Here is a 20,591-nt window from a genome sequence, read left to right on the forward strand (position 1 = left end):
GATTATGTACCAGCATACCCAGATCCCTCTGTACCTCAGAGTTCTGCAATCTTTCTCTAGTTAAATAATATTCACTATTCTTCCTGCCAAAGTGGATAACTTCACATTTTCCCACATTATGCTCCATTTGCCAAATTTTTGCTCACTGACTTGATCAAGGGTGTAACATTTGCGATTCTCCAGTCCTCTGGCACCACCCCCACATCAAAGGAGGACTGGAAGATTATGGTCAGTACCTACACAATTTCTACCCTTACAGAACTGTGGGTGTACCTACACCACATGGACTGTAGCAGTTCAAGAAAGTGGCTCACTACCACTTTTTTTAGGGCAATTAGGAATGGGCAATAAATGTTTGCCAGGCCAGTGATGCTCACAACCAACGAATGAATTAAAAAAAAAACTTCCCTCAGCATCCTCGGATGCATCCCATCCGGTCCTGGTGACTTAATCAACTTTAAGTACAGCCAGACTTTCTAAATACCTCTCATCAATTTTTAGCCCATCTAATGTGTCTCAAATACCTCTTCTTTCACTATGACTTCAGCAGCATTAATTTCCTTGGTAAAGATGGATGTAAAGTACTCAGACATTTCCTCTGCCTCCATGCAGAGATCACCTTTTTTGATCCTAATAGGCCCCACCCCTCCTCTTACAACCCTTTTACTATTTAACAACCACTAGAAACTGGTGGATTCTCTTTTATGTTGGCTGCTTGTCTCGTTTAATACTTTGATGAAAGGTCATCAACCTGAAACATTAACTGTTTCTCTCTCCACAGATGCTGCCTGACCTGAGTATTTCTAGCATTTCCTGTTTACAACTTCAGATTTCTAGCATCAGCAGTATTTTGCTTTTGCTTTAGGAAGCATATATTGGCTTTGGAGGGAGCGCAGTGTAGATTTACTAGAATGATACCTGGACTCTAAAGGTTAAGCTACAAAGAGAGATTAAACAAACTGGGGTTGCATCCCCTGGAATTTAGAAGGTCAAGGGATGATGTGAATGAAATATTCAAGGCATTAAAGGGAACAGATAGGATCGATTGGGAGAAATTATTTTCATTGGTTGGGGAGCCTAGGACTAGGGAGTATACTCAAAAAATTACAGCCAGACTTTGAGTGAAATTCGGAAACAGTTCTGCACGCAAAGGGTGATTGAAATTAGGAACTTTGGTCCAGAAACAGTAATTGATGCCAGATCATTTGTTAATTTAAAACTGAGATTAATAGATTTTTGTTAGCCAAAGGGTTATGGGGGGGAAAGGTTGGCATATGAAGTTAGGCTGATCAGCTTTGATCTCAATGAATGGAGGAAAAGACTCGAAGGGCTAAATGGCCGCCTCTTGTTCCTACGTTCCTATCTTGTTTTGCACCAATTCAAGATTTATGTCTGCCGAATATCATTCTCCTTTGTAAATAGTGATACAAAATTTTTGTAAAATAGCCTCTGGCAATTTCTGCTCATCCTCCACTAACTCAGCATCCTCTCCCCACCAAGCCCTAGGTACTTAAGAGGACGACACAAATAGGCTGTAAAGAGATATAGACCAGTTAAATGATTGGGCAGGAAGGTGGCAGTTGGAGTATAATGTAAGGAAATATGAAATTATCTGCTTTGGTAGAGAGAATGGAAAAGCAGAATATTTTTTAAGAAGATGGAAGACTAGTAAATATTGGTATTCAGAGGGTTTTGGGTATCCTTGTCCATAAATCACAGGAAGTTAACATGCAGGTGCACAAAGCAATTAGGAAGGCAAATAGTATGCTATCCTTTATTGCAAGGGGATTGGAGTGCAAAAGTATGAAAGTCTTACTGCAATGGTACACACCTTTGTTGAGGCCATATCTGGAGTAGCGTCCAGTTTTACTCTCCTTACATAAGAACATACTTGCCTCAGAACAGAATAAATGAAGGTTCACTAGACTGATTTCTGGGAATGAGAGATAGAGTAGAATAGGGTATGTTCTCAGGAGTTTAAAAAAAATGAGCAGTGATTTTATTGAAATGTATAAAATTCTTAAGAGGGGCTTGACAGGGCAGATGCCAAGAGGCTGTTTCCCCTGGCTGGAGAGTCTAAAAGTAGGGATTATAGTCTCAGGATAAAGGGTCGGCATTTTGGGAGGGCTAACAAGGCAATGGAATATAAAATGGATGGTAGGACCCTAGGAAGTACAGAGGGTCAGAGGGACCTTGGGGTGCTTGTCCATAGATCACTGAAGGCAGCAGCACAGGTAGATAAGGTGGTTAGGAAGGCATATAGGATACTTGCCTTTATTAGCCGAGGCATAGAATGTAAGAGCAGGGAGGTTATGATGGAGCTGTATGAAATGCTAATTAGGCCACAGTTGGAGTACTGTGTACAGTTCTGGTCACCACACTGTAGGAAGGATGTGATTTCAGTGGAGAGGGTGCAGAGGAGATTCAGCAGGATGTTGCCTGGGCTGGAGCACTTCAGCTATGGAGAGAGACTGGATAGGCTAGGGTTGTTTTCCTTAGAGCAGAGAAGGCCGAGGGAGGACCTGATTGAGGCATACAAAATTATGAGGGGTATTAATAGGATAGATAGGAAGAAACTTTTTCCCTTAGGGGAGGGGTCAATAAGCAGGGTCACAGATCTAAGGTAAGGGGAAGGAGGTTTAGAGGGGATTTGAAGAAAAAAATTTTCACCCAGAGGGTGGTTGGAATCTGGAACACTGCCTGAAGGGGTGGTAGAGGCAGTAACCCTCACAACATTTAAGAAGTATTTAGATGAGCACTTGAAACGCTATAGCATACAAGGTTATGGGCCAAGTGCTGGAAAATGGGATTAGAATAGATAGCTGCTCGATGGCCGGCACAGACATGATGGGTCGAAGGGTCTGTTTCTGTGTTGTATAACTCTATGACTGATGGAGAATTTTTTTCACTCAAAGAGTTGTGAATCCTTGGAATTCTCTACCACAGAGAGCTATAGATTCTCCGTTGTTAAATATATTCAAGACCAAGATCGATAGACTTTTGTGTCTTCAAGGTAATCAAGGGATAGGGAGACAGGGCGGGAAAGTGGAGTTGATGTAGAAATCAGCCATCTTATTCTTATTAATGGCCAAGCAGGCCCAAAGGGCCATATTCCTGCTCCTATTTGTGTTCTCATGTCCCACCTCACAATTAGCAATTTGTTTATAATAACAATGGAATACCTTACTGTTAACACTTTTGACATTCTTTCCTCATACTCCCTCTACTAACCTATTTCCTTATTTTCTCAAATTCTATCATACCATATACCCTTTTCTTCAATTTTAGTTTATTTCTAGCCTCTAACACAAATTTAAACTGCCTCCTTTTTAAAGGTATATATTTATTCCACACGGTTCCAATCTCATGTCTAAAAATATCCCCCTTTTATCTACAATTCTATGTTCCAATTTCTCTTTTCATCTCACTCCTCTTTCTAAAATATCTCTAATCCAATCTGGCACATGTTTTTTTCCCCCTTTCATTTGGAACTAGAATCTTAATTATATTATGGTCACTACTGCCGAGGTACAGACCAATAGGAGGAGGCCATTCCACCCCTTGCACCTGTTCCATCACTCAATTGTCAGGGAGCTGGATTATCAGTGGAAATAAAATCAGTAACAGGGTACAGGGGTAGGCGCCACTCTGACAGTCAGGGAGCTGGATTAAAATCAGTAAGTACAGTCACTAACACAGAGCGTTGGGAGGCGGGGGGGGGGGGGGGGGGGGGGCGGGGGAGACACAAGGGAGGGATTACTTAAGGTGACAGTGCAAGGGAGATAGTCAGTAATAAGGTGTTACTTAAAACATTAATTGATTTCAAGACATTCATATTAAAAATCCCAAAAAATTAAAGCACATCTTTCTCAGTGCCAGACACCGTGCAAAGGACATGGGCAAGGCTTTTTTCCTTGGGGGTGGGGACAAAGTGGGAGAGGGGAGACAGGGTTGGATGGAGAAGGAGAAAGCACACATTAATTTCTCATGCAAGGTAAATAGACTGACAACACCCTCTTGTTTCCAGTCTGCAGACAGACATGACTAAGTACACAAACATTCCCCTATGCTCCATGCTTACCTCATTTCTCTCTCTTCATGCTGTGCGATCAGGTTACTGTAGAAGTTTTCAAGGGTAACCTTTGTAATGGTGACCCGCTCCTTTGTGTGGTTGCTCATGGTGGGGTAAGAGGTTGTCTGCCCGGTCATCGCCATGGTTACCTGCAGAGGGGAAAAATCTGATATGAGTGATGCAGTTTAAAATAAGTATTTGATTTTCACACAAGTAGCACTTGGTTTCTGCATCAGACACCAGTACTTGGCTCTCAATTCAACTGATTCAACTGCCAATATTCTCATCTCCAACTTTTCCGAACTTTGTATGGAATATTTTTGAACTCCGATCGCAAAGCCCCCTGAGCTTTTGATTCTTTAATAGTTGCTGCTTGTGATCAGGTGTGACAGTTGGCAGCTGTCATGCAGACCCCCCATCTGCCAAGAATGAGGCATATTAATTTTGCCATATGAACATTGATTTTAAACTGTTGCTGGAGCGAGGAAATTAGACTTGTTAAACAGATCAGCTGTGGCTGGAAAAAACATATACATACTAACAAACAGTGCTTGTGGAGACAAAGGACTATTCCCTTACACATTCAACCCACAACGGACTTTGATCACCAGACGGTGAGGAAGCTCACATTCCAGGATAACTGCTAAAATGGCTGAATGCACAGAGATGTGGTCAAACCAGTTAGTCACATGACTAACCAGCTGGACGTCGTGAGTTTTTTTTGAATTGTACAGACAGTCTGGGAGGAAAGAGATTGTTTGCTCCTGGACTGTAAAGACCTCTCCTTGCTGGCTCGCCACAGCCTCTCCTGTCTGCTCCCATCTCTTTCTCACAAGCCTCTGGACCCACTGAGGACACAGGAACCTCAAGAAAGAAAAGTATCCTACATCGAACAAGGTTTAAGAATAATACTGGGGCCCAACGAAAAGCAAGACCTACCTACAATCAAGGACTCTACAGCAAGCTTGAAGAACAGTAACCAAAACCATCTTCAGATATTGCCTCAAACTTTCCACTTTATTCTTCTGCCCTTTTCTGTTTCTACCTGCATGTATCGCATATGCATGCTACTGTGGGCGTGACGCTGATCCGTAGGCATTAACCAAATTAGAGTTTAAGTTTAATAAATTTCAACCTTCTTTCTTTAAACTTAAGAAAACCTGTCTGGCTGGTTTCTTTGCCTTATAATTGGAAAGCAGTGAACAAGGATTCACGAAGGGGGAGCTAAAAAAAAAAAGTGTATTTTAAATAAAAGCTTGTTGCGTTAAGAGCAGGTGAAGGCTGACAGAGAACCCTAGAGCCCTTTCTCACTTGGTCGTAACAGCAGCACACGCGCAACTGAGTCAGAAGGTTGTGGGTTCAAGCCCCATTCCAGAGACAGGGTTCAAAAATCTAAGCTGACACTCTGTGGGAGTACTGCTCTCAGAGATGCTGTCTTTTGGATGAGACGTCAAACCGAGGCCCTGTGCGCTCCGTCAGGTGGATGCAAAAGATCCCAGGCATTATTTTGAACAGCAGCAGGGGAGTTCTCCCCCTTGTCCTGGCCAATATTTATCTCTCAATCTAATCAGGAAAAAGATTATCTGGTCTTTATGACATTGTTGTTTGTGGGAGCTTGATGTGAGTAAATTCGCTACATTTCCTACAGTACAACAGTGACTACACTTCAAAAAAAATACTTCATTGGCTCTAAAGCACTTTGTGACATTGAAGTCATCAAAGGCATTAAATAAATGCAAGTCTTTCATTCAGGTGCTTTTTCTAAAAAGAAAACAAGGTTACTTTCAAGTTACCTATGGAATTAATGGTGCAAGAGCAGCAGGAGGCACAGCAAATTGCATCAGCTCAGACCAGGGTCCCCTGTGCCAATAGCACAAGCAGCACTTCCCTCTATCAATGAGCAGAGAAAGCTCAATTCATTCAAGAATGATGAGTTTTATCTTGATCCACCCCCTCAGTTGGCAACAAGAGGGTTCTAGCACAGTTCACCTGGCATCACTGATACAAAACATATTCCGTGGGGACCTTCCCAGACACCCCCCACCCAGCCTCCATGCACCCCTTCACCACCCACACCCCCCCCCCCCCCCACCAAATACTCAGTACTGATTCTGTGGGGACCCTCCGTTACAGTATTAATCAGGAGGGTCCTTCTCTGTTACAATATCGATCTCATGGGGATATTCTGCCAGTTACAGTACCGATCTGGTCAGGGTGCCCCAACCCCGATTCTGGGGTGTAAGAAAGCTCTGGACTTCCCTGCAACTGATCCCACAGATTGACCAAAACGGGGAGAACATGCTCAAAGATCACTGACTAACTACTTGAGAATCATGCACCTAATACCGCAGCACAGATGGAAGCCAGTCAGTCTTTCCTGGCTGTGCTGAATCCTCAGCTGCAGCTTGCAAGTCTAATCATATTTCCCAGTCCTTCTATGCCCCTCCTTTTCAAATATGTAGCCAATTCCTTGTTAACCAATTGTGCAGTCTCGACAGCCCTGAGGAAAAGCGTTCCATTCTGCCAATTTCCCTTTTCATTCTTTGAGGGATAATTCCCTTGTTTAATGGCTCACCAAACAGCAGGAAATATATAAACTTGCAAAACCTCTCAACTTTGAAGCTCTTGGATTCTCTCCATAACCGTCTCTGCTGCAATTGTCCCAATTCTTATCTCCATTTTGCGTTACTATAGCCTCTCATTCCCAGTATCGCTCCAGTGAACCTTCACTGCACCGTTCCCATAAATACAGACAATTAACAGGACCAGGAAGTTACTGCTTCAATTTCACATTTACATCCTTGTCGACTACCAAACTGACTGGGCTGCTTGCCAAGGACGTCACAAACTAGGGCAGTGTGTGGAGCAGAGATTAGGATCATTTACAGTGGCACTGTACCAGCCCACCAGAATCCCAGCTCCACACTGCAATCTGCCTCAACAAAGTAATCATGGGCAGTGTTTAACTGACATTCACACCGCTGAAAATGTTGCTCAAGCAGGAAACTAAATGATAAACCACAATGCTGCTCCCTACTCAACACTTTACTGGGGAAGGAGACGACAACTTGCACTTAGTAAAACATCCTAAGGTGCTTCACAGGAGCGCAATCAGACAAAATTAGGACAGGTGACCAAAAGCTTGATCAAAGATGTAGGTTTTAAGGAGCATTTTAAAAGGAGAGAGAGATGAGGTTTAGAGAGGGAATTACAGAGCTTGGGGCCTAGGCAACGGAAGAATTGGAAGACACCTGGTTCGCAGCGACAACAGACTGAGTGACACAACATACCAACCATCTCCCCACTTCTCCTGAAGGTGCCAACTCATATTTAAAAGTTCAGTTCCACTCGTGCTGCTAGCCCTTGCAGTAAAAATACAGAAATATACATTCTAACTTTGAAGCAAGTTTTGTACACAATGAAAAAAATAAATTGGCTGCAGACAAGCTGAGTCACACCTCATGGCTGATACAAAGGAAGGACTGGTCACCATGGAAACAAGGATTACTGAGCTGCAAAGACAATAGATAAAGAAAGTGTCAATTAATTCCTCAACTGTACTCATAGAAGGCGAAAAGTGGTAAACAACTGCCCCTAAGGTGTGGTCCAAACCTATGGGACTATAAAAATTACCATGTGGAGGAAGCTCTCTCACGCCCTGCTGCTTTTCCAGTCTCAACTCAATAATTTCCATCTTTGCTGTCTGTGGCGTATTATGGCTATTAATGCAGCAGTCCTCTCAAAGGCAGAGCTCCCAAGTACGTTGGCACTAATTAAACAGAGGTGGCTTCAGTGTTTAGTTTAGTTTTTAGTGATACAGCACTGAAACAGGCCCTTCGGCCCACCGAGTCTGTGCCAACCATCAACCACCCATTTATACTAATCCTACACTAATCCCATATTCCTACCACATCCCCACCTGTCCCTATATTTCCCTACCACCTACCTATACTAGTGACAATTTATAATGGCCAATTTACCTACCAACCTGCAAGTCTTTTGGCTTGTGGGAGGAAACCGGAGCACCCGGAGAAAACCCATACAGACACAGGGAGAACTTGCAAACTCCACACAGGCAGTACACAGAATTGAACCCGGGTCCCTGGAGCTGTGAGGTTGCGGTGCTAACCACTGCGCCACAGGATGGAAGATGGTCGCATACCCAAACATCTTCTGTGTGGTGAGGTAGCCGGGGCCAGACGACCAGTGGGACACTGGAAGCTCCGCTTCAAGGATGCTTGCAATCATGACATGAAGGTCTTAAATGACGGCTATCACACCTGGGAGTCACTTGCTGGAGAAAGAGGGAAATGGCGACACATCCCGTGGACTGGTGTGCACTGCCACCATGATCAGTGTCTACAGCAGCTTGGCAACAGATGCCAACGTCAAAAACAACAACTCACAGCGTCACTTGGCAGCTTCATGTGCGGCACTTGTGGCAGAATCTGTCTCTCAAGGACTGGCCTTCACAGCCATCAAAGGTGCACCAAGAGAAGACCCCCCACCTAAATGGATTGGTTGCTGCGTGTCCATCATCTTTCATAGATGGCAGGATCCCAACCAACCATATACAAAGCAATGCTTTATGCCCAGTCACATCTTTTTAGGATGAAGAGCCCAATAAATTCAATACAAAACTTTGATTGTGGGGGGGATAAAAAGGTATTTTCCCAAATGGGATCAGACTCTCCTCACTCAAAGACTGCAACTATTTCAAAGGCTTCATTTATATAGCGCCTTTAGCATAGTAAAATGCTCCACAGCACTTCACAGAGGCATAATCACAAAGATCTGCATCCAGTCAAGAGGTAAAACATAAAATTACATTGCACCTTTTGCTCCTACTCCAGTACGTCAGCCCACTGCCCAAATATAACTCGAGAACGCTTCAGTTAGATGGCCGATTGGGATATGGGAAAGGGGCGGTTATCTGAGTCAATCAAGACCTGTCTTCACCCATCCTTCAGATGAGATGTTAAATCAAGTTCCCGACTGCATGATCTAGTGGTTCATGATGTTGAGGATTGAATGCTGCTGTTTGAAACAAGATCTCCAAGTGTCTTGGCCACATCCTGCCTTCACCCAAGCCCAGAGCTGAAGACAGCTTGTGGTTGTTGCTGCAAACAGGCAATCTTCCACTAATTCACCTGCTTAACTGTGTTTGCCTACTGACCATCACTGCACTTCAAAAGTAACTCATTGCATGAAGGTTTTGAGACATTTTGCAGTTATGGAGCAGCTTACCACAAACTCCAACACTGGATTGCAAATAGGAGCAGGAATACCGGCACATTCTTCCCTTCCTTTGTCCAGTGGTGCTGAGACAAATTGTAGAACACCATGCTGCCATGCTAGCTGAGATCAGCTAGGAGTACAGGACAGAGAGGGGCCCTGGGTTCACCCTGGTCTACTTAGCTCAGCATCCCATCCAGCAGAAATCCACACATTGTTCTATCATTGTATCCACAGGCCCAGAGTTCACATTTCGTCAAAAATGATGGAATCTGACTCTCATCAGCTGCAACTATTCCAAGGACCTCATGTATATAGTGTCTTTAAAATAGTAAAACACTCCAAAGCCAGAGGGGAACATAGAGTTCTTGAAGCTTTGTAGGACTGGAGAGGTTACATAGATAAAGGGAGGCAAGGACATGGAGGAATTTGACAACAAGGATGGTCATTTTAAAATCAAGGCATTGGTGGACCAGAAGCCAATAAATGGCAGCGCAGTGGATGAACAGGGTCTGGTGTGGGTCACGATATGGCCAGCAGAACTTTGAATGTGTTCAAGTTTTTGGAAGGTGGAAGATGAAAGGCCAGCCAGGAGAGCATTGGAATAGTCAAGTTTGGAAGTAACAAAAGCATGGATGAGGGTTTCAAAGATGATCTCATGTGAAATTAATTTGCAGGAAGCCAAATTCACTGCCTTTTAACTAGTGCCACAGATCGTTCGCACAGAATGTTCAATGCTGACAACTGGGTACTGTAGAGTGAACAAGTCAGTGTTATATTCGCCACCGACAATCCCTCAGTGATTAAAATGACAAGACCGATTCAACATGAAAGTAACTGCTTGCGGCAATTAGCAAATCACGTCCTGACCATCACAGCAGCTGTTCCTGTTTTGTTCACAAGAAAAACCTCTGCCCTATTCTCAATGGTGGAAGCACAGTCATTCTTTGGTTTATTTACAGCTGCAGAGGGCGAGTAACACAGGTAGAGGTGCCCTGCCAGTGAGGCGGGGGGTGGTTGCGGACGCCCTGCCAGTGAGGCGGGGGGGTTGCAAGCACAGTGTCTTTGTTTCCTCACTGTGCTGCCAGGGTGAAATAGTGAAACTCTCAAACCTCAAGGCAAGCTTTCACTCACTCATGTTAACACTACCCACTCTATAAGAAGAATGCCAGCCACTTTGCCCATCACCTGTCCGTTACCAGTATGAAAGTAGCCAGGGACACTGGAAAGGTTCCCAGTTTGATCCCTGGACTGTAGCGCATTAGCTGATCCCAGCCAATAGGCCAGGTGGGGTGCAATAATTGGACTCAATGCCCAGGTTTGTGAAGTGCAGGCAGGCAGTGGAGAAATGGGAATTCAACCAGGGTTCCCATTCCCAATCACTGCCCAATGACTGAGTTTGGATGGATGTAGCGTGAGGAGAGTCTGTGTTTCCTCTCCCCATTGGATTCAAACTTGCATTGTTGACCAACTATTCAGCTTCCCTTCTCAGTTAGCTCTTCAAGTCAGATATTCTGGCTGATACTGTGTGGGTTGGCACATGAACATTCACAGGGCAGCGTGTGGAACAATAGCCATAGTGAGATTCACCACCTTCAAGGAGGAGTGCAGAGAGCTAATCACTCGACATTTATAATGGAACAAGATGAAACAGATTGAATATCGGGAGGCGATGCCAAGTATCTCAATTACTTTGAAAGCAGCCTGCAGTACATGGTGGGACAAGACACAAAACCTGTACTGGTGCACTGGATGTAAACAATCACTCAACAGCGTGACTATAGCTCAAGTCCCTCATTTAACTGGGCAGAGCAGGGTAGGAATGGCCCAGCACTCTCATTAATAGGCAGTGCATGACACGTACCCCATACTGCCAAGTACTTTTTAAACCAGGCACTATTTTAATAACCAATATGAGTGGCAGAATCAGTTTCTCAAACTGAAGCAGCAAAATGTCCCAACCAACTGAAAATGGTTGCACCCCAAATTCAGGAGAACGCATCTGTCCGCATGGTGATTGCTAATGCAACTGGGGAGCTGGGGGGGTTGTGGGGGGGGAAAAGAGATAGCTTCAAGCAGTTACTGAGCACCATAGTGTGAGGAGGCTGATGACTGGAGATCTGCAGGTTCACTTTGCTGCAAGTCTTGCCCTCTGCGCCATGGGCCAACATCCAACAGATGGGGCAAAGTGTCAACATCCCAGCAGTCCTACTGGTCTCAGTCCGAACAGAAATCTACACAAATTTATAAACCTCATCATATTCACACAGTCACACCTTCCGCTCAACCCCTAACTGCGTTCAGATAGCTGGTGCACTCTCCCAGGATGTGCGGTATACCTGGAGAACACCTGTTCTGTTCATATACAACAGGGCTGCAGCATTTAAATGTTCCCCGAATTACTGAAGCATAAAAAGGGATCTTTTGTTTTAGAGAGTACAAAGGTTGCACAATCGCTGGTTAGGCCTCAATGCCAATTATGTGTCTAGTTTTGGGCTCCTTACTTGAAGAAGAATGTCAAGGCCATGGAGAGGGAGAAGAGGCTTTAGTCACAAGAACCTAGAAAAACTGGACCTTTTTTCGCTACAACAGAGGCCGCAAGGGGATAGGTATTCAAAATTATGAAGGGCTTGATGTCAGTGAGGAAGAACTTTTTTCATTTGTCAGAGAGTACCTAGAAAAAACAAATTAAACACCATCATCAAAAGAATAAAAGGAGGGGGGTCAGAACTTTCTTTTTAATGCAGAGGGTAGTTAGGGCATGGAATACCAAAGCAGAAACAGTAGTGAGAGTAGATGGCATATTAGCTATTAAAATGGTAGTGGGTGAATAAATTGAAAAGAAAAATATTAGGGTATGGGGTAGGGGCAGGGGAATAGGTTTAAATGGATAGCTTTCAGAAAACTGCAGAGGCACGAAGGGCTGAATGGCCTCCTCTTGTGCTGCAAAATTCAATGATTCTATTCTTGATGAGGGCTTGCAAATGATGGCTTTTATAAGAGTATATAGTGAGAATCAGTGGCTGCAATGAAACTGGAAGAAGCGGTGAGGGTTGCAGGCCTGACGATGGCGTTTCAACAGCTTCATTGTCTGGAGGCTCTGCTGTCATTCCTCCTCGGCAACACTTTATTTCAAACGCTTTTCACGCTGCAAATCTGTAACACTCCATGCACAGCAGTTGACAGGCTGAAGAAATTAAACTATTTAGTTTTAGAAATGCTGTAGAATAGGTGTTTATAACATTCTGCATCTGTGACTATGTCATCACATTCAGTCCATGAATCAATGCCCTCCTTCCTAATTTGCCACATCTGATTTTCTCCTCTCTAATTGGAGAAAGATTATGCAAAAACCTCTTGTCTCTCCAAATCACAATCCACTGAAAAAGATTTTATCCAATCACCTTGCAGTTTAAAGAAACTTCTCACGCAGGCGAGGCTCATACTGAGGGGGAAACTGGTCAATGAAAGTGTTGCCATAAATGTTGGGAATTCTGAGGCAATGGAATGTTTGGCCCAAGCAATAAAATAGCTGTGATTAAAACAAACCTCAACTTCACTGACAGTACAGTTTATGTGAGAAAATGCTTTCCGATTTCACCCTGAACAGCCTGGCTCTAATTTTAAGATTACGCCCTCTTGAGTCACCCACCAGAGGAATCTGTTTCTCTTGAGCTACCCTATCAAACCCTCAATTTAAACACTTTGATTAGATCACCCCTCAACCTTCAATGGAAAACAAACCAAACTTATGCAGCCTGTTCTCCTAATTTAACCATTTTAGCCCTGGTATCATTCTGGTGAATCTGTGCTGACCCCCTCCAAGGCCAGTACACACTTTCTAAAGTGCCATGCCCAAAACTGAATGTAATAGTCCAGATGGGGTCTGGACAAGGCTCAGTACAACTGATGCACTCTCACATTTGTATTCCAGCCCCCTTAAGCTAAAGGTCAATTTTTTTTTTTTACATTTTACATAAAGATAAAGATTTGGACATTCAAATGGAGTGAAGGTAGAAGCTGAAATTTCTGAAAAAACTTTTAAAAATTTAGAAAATTTATTTTAAAAAGCTAGTAATTAAAGATTTACTAGAATGGTTCCAGGGATGAGGAACTTCAGTTACGTGGATTGATTGGAGAAGCTGGGATTGTTCTCATTAAGAGATGGTTGAAAGGAGATTTGTAGAGGTGCTCAAAATCATGAGGGGTCTAGACAGAGTAGATAGGAAGAAACTGTGCCATTGGCAGAAGGACTGAGAGCCAGAGGACACAGAGTTAAGGTGAATGGCAAAAGAATCAAAAGCAACGGGAGGGAGAACTCTCTGTACATAGTGAATAGTTATGATCTGGAATGCACTCCCCGGGTGGGTGGGTGGTGGAGGCAAATTCAATCGTGGCTTTCAAAAGGGAATTGGATAAGCAGCTGAAGTGGTGGTGGGGGGAGGTTGAATTGCAAGACTACTGAGAAAGGGCAAGGGGAGCGGGACTAGCTAAATTGCTCTTGCAGAGAGCTGGCACAGACCTGATGGGGGAAGACAATGGCAAAGTGGTAATGTCACTGGACTAGTGATCCAGAGGCCTGGGGTAATGCCCTGGGAACATGGGTTCAAATCTCGCCACGCCAGCTGGTGGAATTTAAATTCAATCAACAAAAATCTGGAATTAAAAGCTAGTCTCAGTAATGGTGCCATGAAACTACAATTGATTGTCATTAAAAAGCCAGCTGGTTCACTAATAACCTTTAGGGAAGGAAATCTGCTGTCCTTACCTGGTCTGGCCTACATGCGACTCCAGACCCACAACAACGTGGTTGACTCTTAACTGCCATCTAAAATAGCCTAGGAAGCCATTCAGTTATCAAGGGCAATTAGGGATGGGCAACAAATGCTGGCTTTGCCAGTGACGCCCACATCCCATGAAATTTTTTTTTAAAACCTTCTTCTCTGCTGTAACTATCCCAAGATTCTATTACATTTTTGAGTACCTGTGCACCATCTTTTAGTAATCTGCGCTCATGGACACTCAAATATCTTTGCGCTTCCAAAGTTTCAAAATACCCAACCATGTGCACCTCAGCCCTCAACCTAGCACCTCCATACATATGGAGTTAGGCCACAGATCATCCATGATCTCATTGAATGGTGGAACCAGTTCAAAAGACTAAATAGCCTAATCCTGTTTGTATGCTCGCTCTCCAGCTAGGCCTGGAAATCCAACTCCCTGCACAACCCAATCTCCTCCTCAGTCTGCACTCCATGCAGATTAACACCTACCACCCTCTACAAACTTGAGCTCATCCATAACTCTGCTGCCTGAATCCTAACTCACACCAAGTCCAGTTTACCCATCACTCCTGTGCTTGATCACCTACTCTGACTCCCAGTCCTGCAACAACTCTTAAAATTCTCATCCTGAACCAAGACATTGATCATCTGTTCTAATATCTATGTGGCTCGATGTCAAATTTTATCTGGTAACTCTCCTCTGAATAGCCTTGAGATATTTTATGTTAAATGCTCTATAGTGTCAGCTGTGGCTCAGTTGGTAGTACTCTTGCATTGAAGTCAGAAGGTTGTGGGTTCAATTCGCACTCCAGTGATGAACAAAAAAATCTAAGCTGACACTACTAAGCAGTACTGAGGGAGTGCTACACTGGTAGTGGAGTTGTCATTTGGATGAGATGTTAAATTGAGGCCCCGTCTGCCATCTCAGGTGGACATAAGGCATTATTTTGAAGAACAATGGAGTTCGCCCCCAGCGCCCTGGCCAATATTTATCCTTCAAACAACATCAATACAACAAATTATCTGGTCATTACCTCACTGCTGTTTGTGTGAGCTTGTGATGCACAAATTGGCTGCCATGTTCCCTACTAGTGATTAGAATTCAAAAATACTTAATTCTCTGTAAAGTGCTTTGAAACATCCACAGGTTGTGAAAGGCACTGTAGACACGCAAGCTTCTGTGGTTATGTAGGACATCTCAGATCATGCTGCAAACTGTATAAACACACAATCTAAATGAGAACACACAAGGACAGCAGGCAGCCAATCTAGTCAGCCAGCTCGGCCCATTCCATCTGTTCCCGCAAAACAGTCTACGAGCCACCATTGAGCTCTATAGCCAAGCTTTTATTAAAACCAGTACTCTGTGACAGAAAGCACAAACACAGAAATGTGCGGGATTGGAAAGGTTGCAGAGACAAGTCAACTGTCAGGCAACACACCAACATTACTTTTCAGGTACATCAACAATAAACCCAATGGGCAGCTTCAGTTCTGGCAACAGCCAGCTGTTTATAAACAGGAATGTGGAACAAGAAAATCCAGGAGGGCAACGAGAGCACTGACAATTATTAGCAAGTGACAGACAGGCATCAGTCCAGGAATCCTCCGGGCAGCCTTTACTCCATGAACACAGAAATGCCACAAAGCAATCAGGAAGCAAAAGGAGAATGTTCCAGTGCAGCAGGTTCTGTCTGGGCTCTGTGCTATTGTCTCAAATAGTACTCTGGCTTACTGCCAGTAAAAGGCTTGGATCCAGCTAGTCTCTGCCCAGGGATTCCTAAGTACTTAATGAAGGAGCAAGATAAGATAGTCTGATAGATTTCTGACAAGAGGTAGAATCTTGGTAGAAAATAAAGTGTTGCTAACCTTCAGAAACATGAATCCATAAGGTGTAAGCCATCCAAATGGGGGCATGGTTACCCCTTAGGCTCACCTGCAGGCTGGATTCGTGCACATATTGTACAGTTTTATTCAGTTTAAATTCCTCTTTTCTTAAAATAAATTGTGAACTTTGTTTTCATCCAAATTGGAAAGTTCGCACTGGGAATGGAACATTAATAATGTACACAGGGTCAGCACCAGGCAACTCCCAGGGTGTGATACAGTAAAGTTTCCTCTACACTGTCCCATCAAACACACCCAGGACACGTACAACACAGGTTAGATCCAGAGTAAAGCTCCGTCTGCACCGAACCAATCAAGTGCACCCCAACTACATCAAGGAGATCAAAATTATCCTTTTGCCTCCTATTGCAAATGGGTGGTGAAAGAGATGGAGATTGTGCTTGGTGCCATGATCTATGAGCACTGCCCTGGATTGAGACTGCCCAAACTATTGCCAAAGACAGGAGTCACACCAACGACATTGAAATTATTTTGAAACTCTTTTCAAGGATCTCCAAGAGATGAACGAGGGAAAACTGTCAGAACACTGCTCAGGGAGACTTAAATATCAGTTGAATCAGTTTAATTACATGAATCGTGTAACTTGTTGGCTCGCTTTCTCTCCAACCCTCAGCACCCTGGTAGATCATCACTAGGAACAGGCAACTGAAAGACTGCACTATGAACAGGATTAAAGCAGGTATGGTAGCATAGTGGTTATGTTACAGGAGTAGCAATCCAGAGGCCTGGACTAACACTCCAGAGACACAAATGTAAATCCCATCACAGCAGCTGTGGAATTTAAAATCTAATGCGATAAATTTGAAATAAAAAGCTAGTCTCAGTAATGGTGACCATGAAATTGCTGGATTGTTGTAAAAACCTATCTAATTCACTAATCTCCTTTCGGGAAGGAAATCTGCCATCCTTACCGGGTCTGGCCTGCATGGGACTTCAGCCCCACAGCAATGTAGCTGACTCTTAACTGCTCTCTTAATAGGCCAAGCAAGCCTCTCAGTTGTATCAAAACGCTACACAACCTTCACCATATGGACTGCAGTAGTTCAAGGCAGCGGCTCACTACCACCTTCTCAATGAATAAGGAAGGGCAACAAATGCTGGCCTTGCTAGTGATGCCCACATCCCATGACTAATAAGAAGTCTCAGACAATACCGTGGTGTTGTTTGGAGTCAGTCCCAGAGTCAGAGTACTCATTTTATAGTCAATCATTTATGGCACAGAAGTGTACCATTCGCACCATCTAGTCCACAGAGTAAACCAGTCAGTCTCACTCCACTGCTCAATTCCCGAAACCCTGCAAGTTTATTTCCATCAAGTGCCCATCCAATTTCCTTTTGGAATCATTAATTGTTTCTGCTTCCACCGCCCTCTTGGACAGTGTGTTCCAGGTCATTACCATTTGCTGCGTTAGAAAGTTCTTCTTCACATACCCCCTGCCTCTTTCCCAAAACCTTTAATCTGTGTCCCTCAGTCTTTGTATCATCAGTTCATGGGAACAATTTTTCTTTGTCTCCCTTATCTAAGCCTTTTCATAGTCTTGTACACCTCTATAAAATCTCCCCTCAAGCTCCTTCGCTCCCAGGAGAACAACCTCAGCTTTCCCAACCTAACCTTGTAATAAAAATCCCTCATTCCTGGAACCACTCTGGTAAATCTCCTCTGCACTCTCTCGATGACCCTCACATTCTTCCTAAAGTGTGGTGACCAGAACTGGACACAATACTCTAGTTGGGTCCAAACTAGAGCTTTATAAAGATTCAGCAGAACCTCCCTGCTGTTAACGGACTGAAAATTGAACAGCCGCAAGTACAAATATTAAAAAAGTGGGTTAGCAAACTGAACAAACTATGAAATAAAACGAAACAAAAAAATATATATTTAAAAAAAGAATAACTAAAAATAAAAGTAAAATGGGGGGCCCGTCATGCTCTGAAATTATTGAACTCAACGTTCAGTCCGGCAGGCTGTAATGTGCCTAATCGGTAAATGAGATGCTGTTCCTCGAGCTTGCGTTGATGTTCACTGGAACACTGCAGCAATCCCAGGACAGGAATATGAGCATGAGAGCAAGGAGAGGGGCGGGGGGAAGTGTAGAAATGGCAAGCAACCGGAAGCTCAGGGTCCTGCTTGCGGACTGAGCGGAGGTGTTCCGCAAAACGGCCAGTCACCCAGTCTGCGTTTGGTCTCCCCAGTGGAGAGGAGACCACATTGTGAGCAGCGAATACAGTATACTACATTGAAAGTAGTACAAGTAAATCGCTGCTACACCCGAAAGGAGTGTTTGGGGCCTGGGATAGTGAGGAGAGAGGAGGTAAATAGGCAGGTATTACACCCCCTGCGATTGCAGGGGAAGATGCCATGGGAAGGGGACGAGGTGGTGGGGGTAATGGAGGAGTGGACCAGGGTGTCGCGGAGGGAACGATCCCTTCGGAATGCTGACAGGGGAAGGTAGGGGAAGATGCGTTTGGTAGTGGCATCACGCCGGAGGTGGCGGAAATGGCGGAGGATGATCCTTTGGATATGGAGGCTGATGGGGTGGAAAGTGAGGACAAGGGGAACCCTGTCACGGTTCCGGGAGGGAGGGGAAGGGGTGAGGGTAGAGGTGTGGGAAATGGACCGGAAACGGTTGAGGGCCCTGTCAACCACAGTGGGAGGGGGGGGGGAATCCTCGGTTGAGGAAAAAGGAGGTCATATCAGAAGCGGCGTCATGGAAGGTAGCCCTTTTGCAGGCGATTCGTATCATCTTCACTGTTTACCACTCCTCCAAGTTTGGTATCATCAGCAAATTTTGAAATTTTACTCTGCACCGTGGTCCCAGCACTGAACCTTGGGGACCACCACTGTATACCAGCCTCCACTCTGAAAAACAACCATTTGTCACAACTTGTTTTCTGTCCTTAAACCAATTTTTTTTATTCAGTTGGACACTGACTTTCCTATTCTATGAGTCTCAATTTTGTTAATTAGCCTTTTACGTGGTACTTTATCAAACACTTTCTTAAAATCCAAATAGACAACATCCAGCACATTCCCTTCATCAACCTTCTCTACAACAAAAAATTCAATTAGATTTAGTCAAGCATGATCTGCCTTTTACAAATGCGTGCTAGCTATCCCTAATTAACTCAAACCTCACCAAGTTTCTGTTGATTTTTTCCCCTGATAATTGTTTCTAAAGCCTTACCCACCACTGATGTTAAACTGACCTGTAGTTGCTAGGAATGTCCTTACACCCTTTCTGAATCCTTTTGGCCTCCTTATCTCGAGACAATGGGTAAGGGTATCACATTTGCTACTCTCCAATCTTCTGGCACCTCCCCCACATCTAGGGAAGATAGGAAGATTATGGCAAGCCCTTCCACTATCTCCACTCACACTTCCTTTAGTGGAAGTTAAATGTAAAGTTCTAACAATCACCATTCTGAATACTACCCTGCTCTACAAACTGAATTTGCTTTTCTTTTAACACTTAGCTCCCTCTGGTATCAGCTGCTGCTCAGCTTACTCCTTGCAGTGTTGGTTCAGCATCCAAAGCTATTACTGGGTGTTGTGCAGTTTGTGTTCAATGGGGTTGGGAGTAAACCCAGCTCACTGAACTCGCCTCGCAGAGGTCTTGCCTATGAGCAGAAAGTTGCACAACTCCAGATCCTGTTAGAACTGTCAGTCATGGTTTAGTGGTAACATTATTGGCCTAATCAGAAGGTGACTTGTGCAGCACCTTCTTCCTTGGTAAAAACAGATGCAAAGCATTCATTTAATAGCTCAGTCATGCCCCCTGCCTCTTGTGTAAATCCCCTTTTTGGTCCCTAGTCAGCCCACCCCTCCTTTTACTATTTATATGCCCATAGAATTCCCTTTTATGTTAGCTGCCAGTCTCTTCTCATATTCTCTCTTTGCTTCTCTTATTTGCTTTTTCAATTCCCCTCTGAACCTTCTAGAATAAGCCTGTTTCTCAGTTTTATTATCCACCTAACACGTCAAAAACACACTTTTTCTTAATTTTAATCTCTATCTCTTGTCATCCAGGAAGCTCTGGATTTGCTTGCCCTACCTTCCCCCTTCTTGGGAATATACCTTGACTGTGTCCAAACTCTCTCTCATCAGGTTACAGTTTTGCCGGCCAACCTTTGATTCCAATATATCTGGGTCAGATCCATTCTTAGCCCATTGAAGTTGGCTTTCTCCCAATTAATTATTCTTACTCTGGATTGTTCCTTGTCCTTTTCCATAGCCAACCTAAACCTTATGATACAATGATCACTGTCCTAAATGTTCCTCTATTGGCACTTGATCCACTTGGCTCACCTCATTCCCAAGAACCACGTCTAGCAATGCCTCCTTTCTCATTGAATTGGCAACATACCGCTGCAGAAAATTCTCCTGAACACACTTGCCCCCCCGCTGTCCTTTACAGTACTATCCCAGTCTATATTATAACTACTCTATAATTCTTGCACCACTCTGTCATTTCCTTGCAAATTTGTTCCTCTATATCAACTAGTTAGTCGCCGAGAGACTACACCGAGCAATCTAATTGCACCTTTTTTGTTTCTTAGCTCTAGCCAAATAGATTCTGTCCTTGACCCCTCTG

General features: G+C 44.0%; 1 protein-coding gene across 3 annotated transcripts in view; it reads right to left on the reverse strand.

The window, feature by feature from the left end:
- Nucleotides 1-20,591, reverse strand: part of LOC137383783 (serine/threonine-protein kinase 38) — a 96,539-nt gene that overhangs the window by 39,382 nt on the left and 36,566 nt on the right. For all 3 annotated transcript variants that reach the window (XM_068056977.1, XM_068056975.1, XM_068056976.1), the window contains exon 2: nucleotides 4,082-4,221. In XM_068056977.1, the coding sequence (XP_067913078.1) occupies nucleotides 4,082-4,215 (134 nt within the window). In that variant the 5' untranslated portion in view covers nucleotides 4,216-4,221. The remainder of the gene's footprint in view (nucleotides 1-4,081; nucleotides 4,222-20,591) is intronic.

This window comes from Heterodontus francisci, chromosome 25 (genome assembly GCF_036365525.1).
Source record: "Heterodontus francisci isolate sHetFra1 chromosome 25, sHetFra1.hap1, whole genome shotgun sequence".
Classification (NCBI taxonomy): domain Eukaryota; kingdom Metazoa; phylum Chordata; class Chondrichthyes; order Heterodontiformes; family Heterodontidae; genus Heterodontus; species Heterodontus francisci.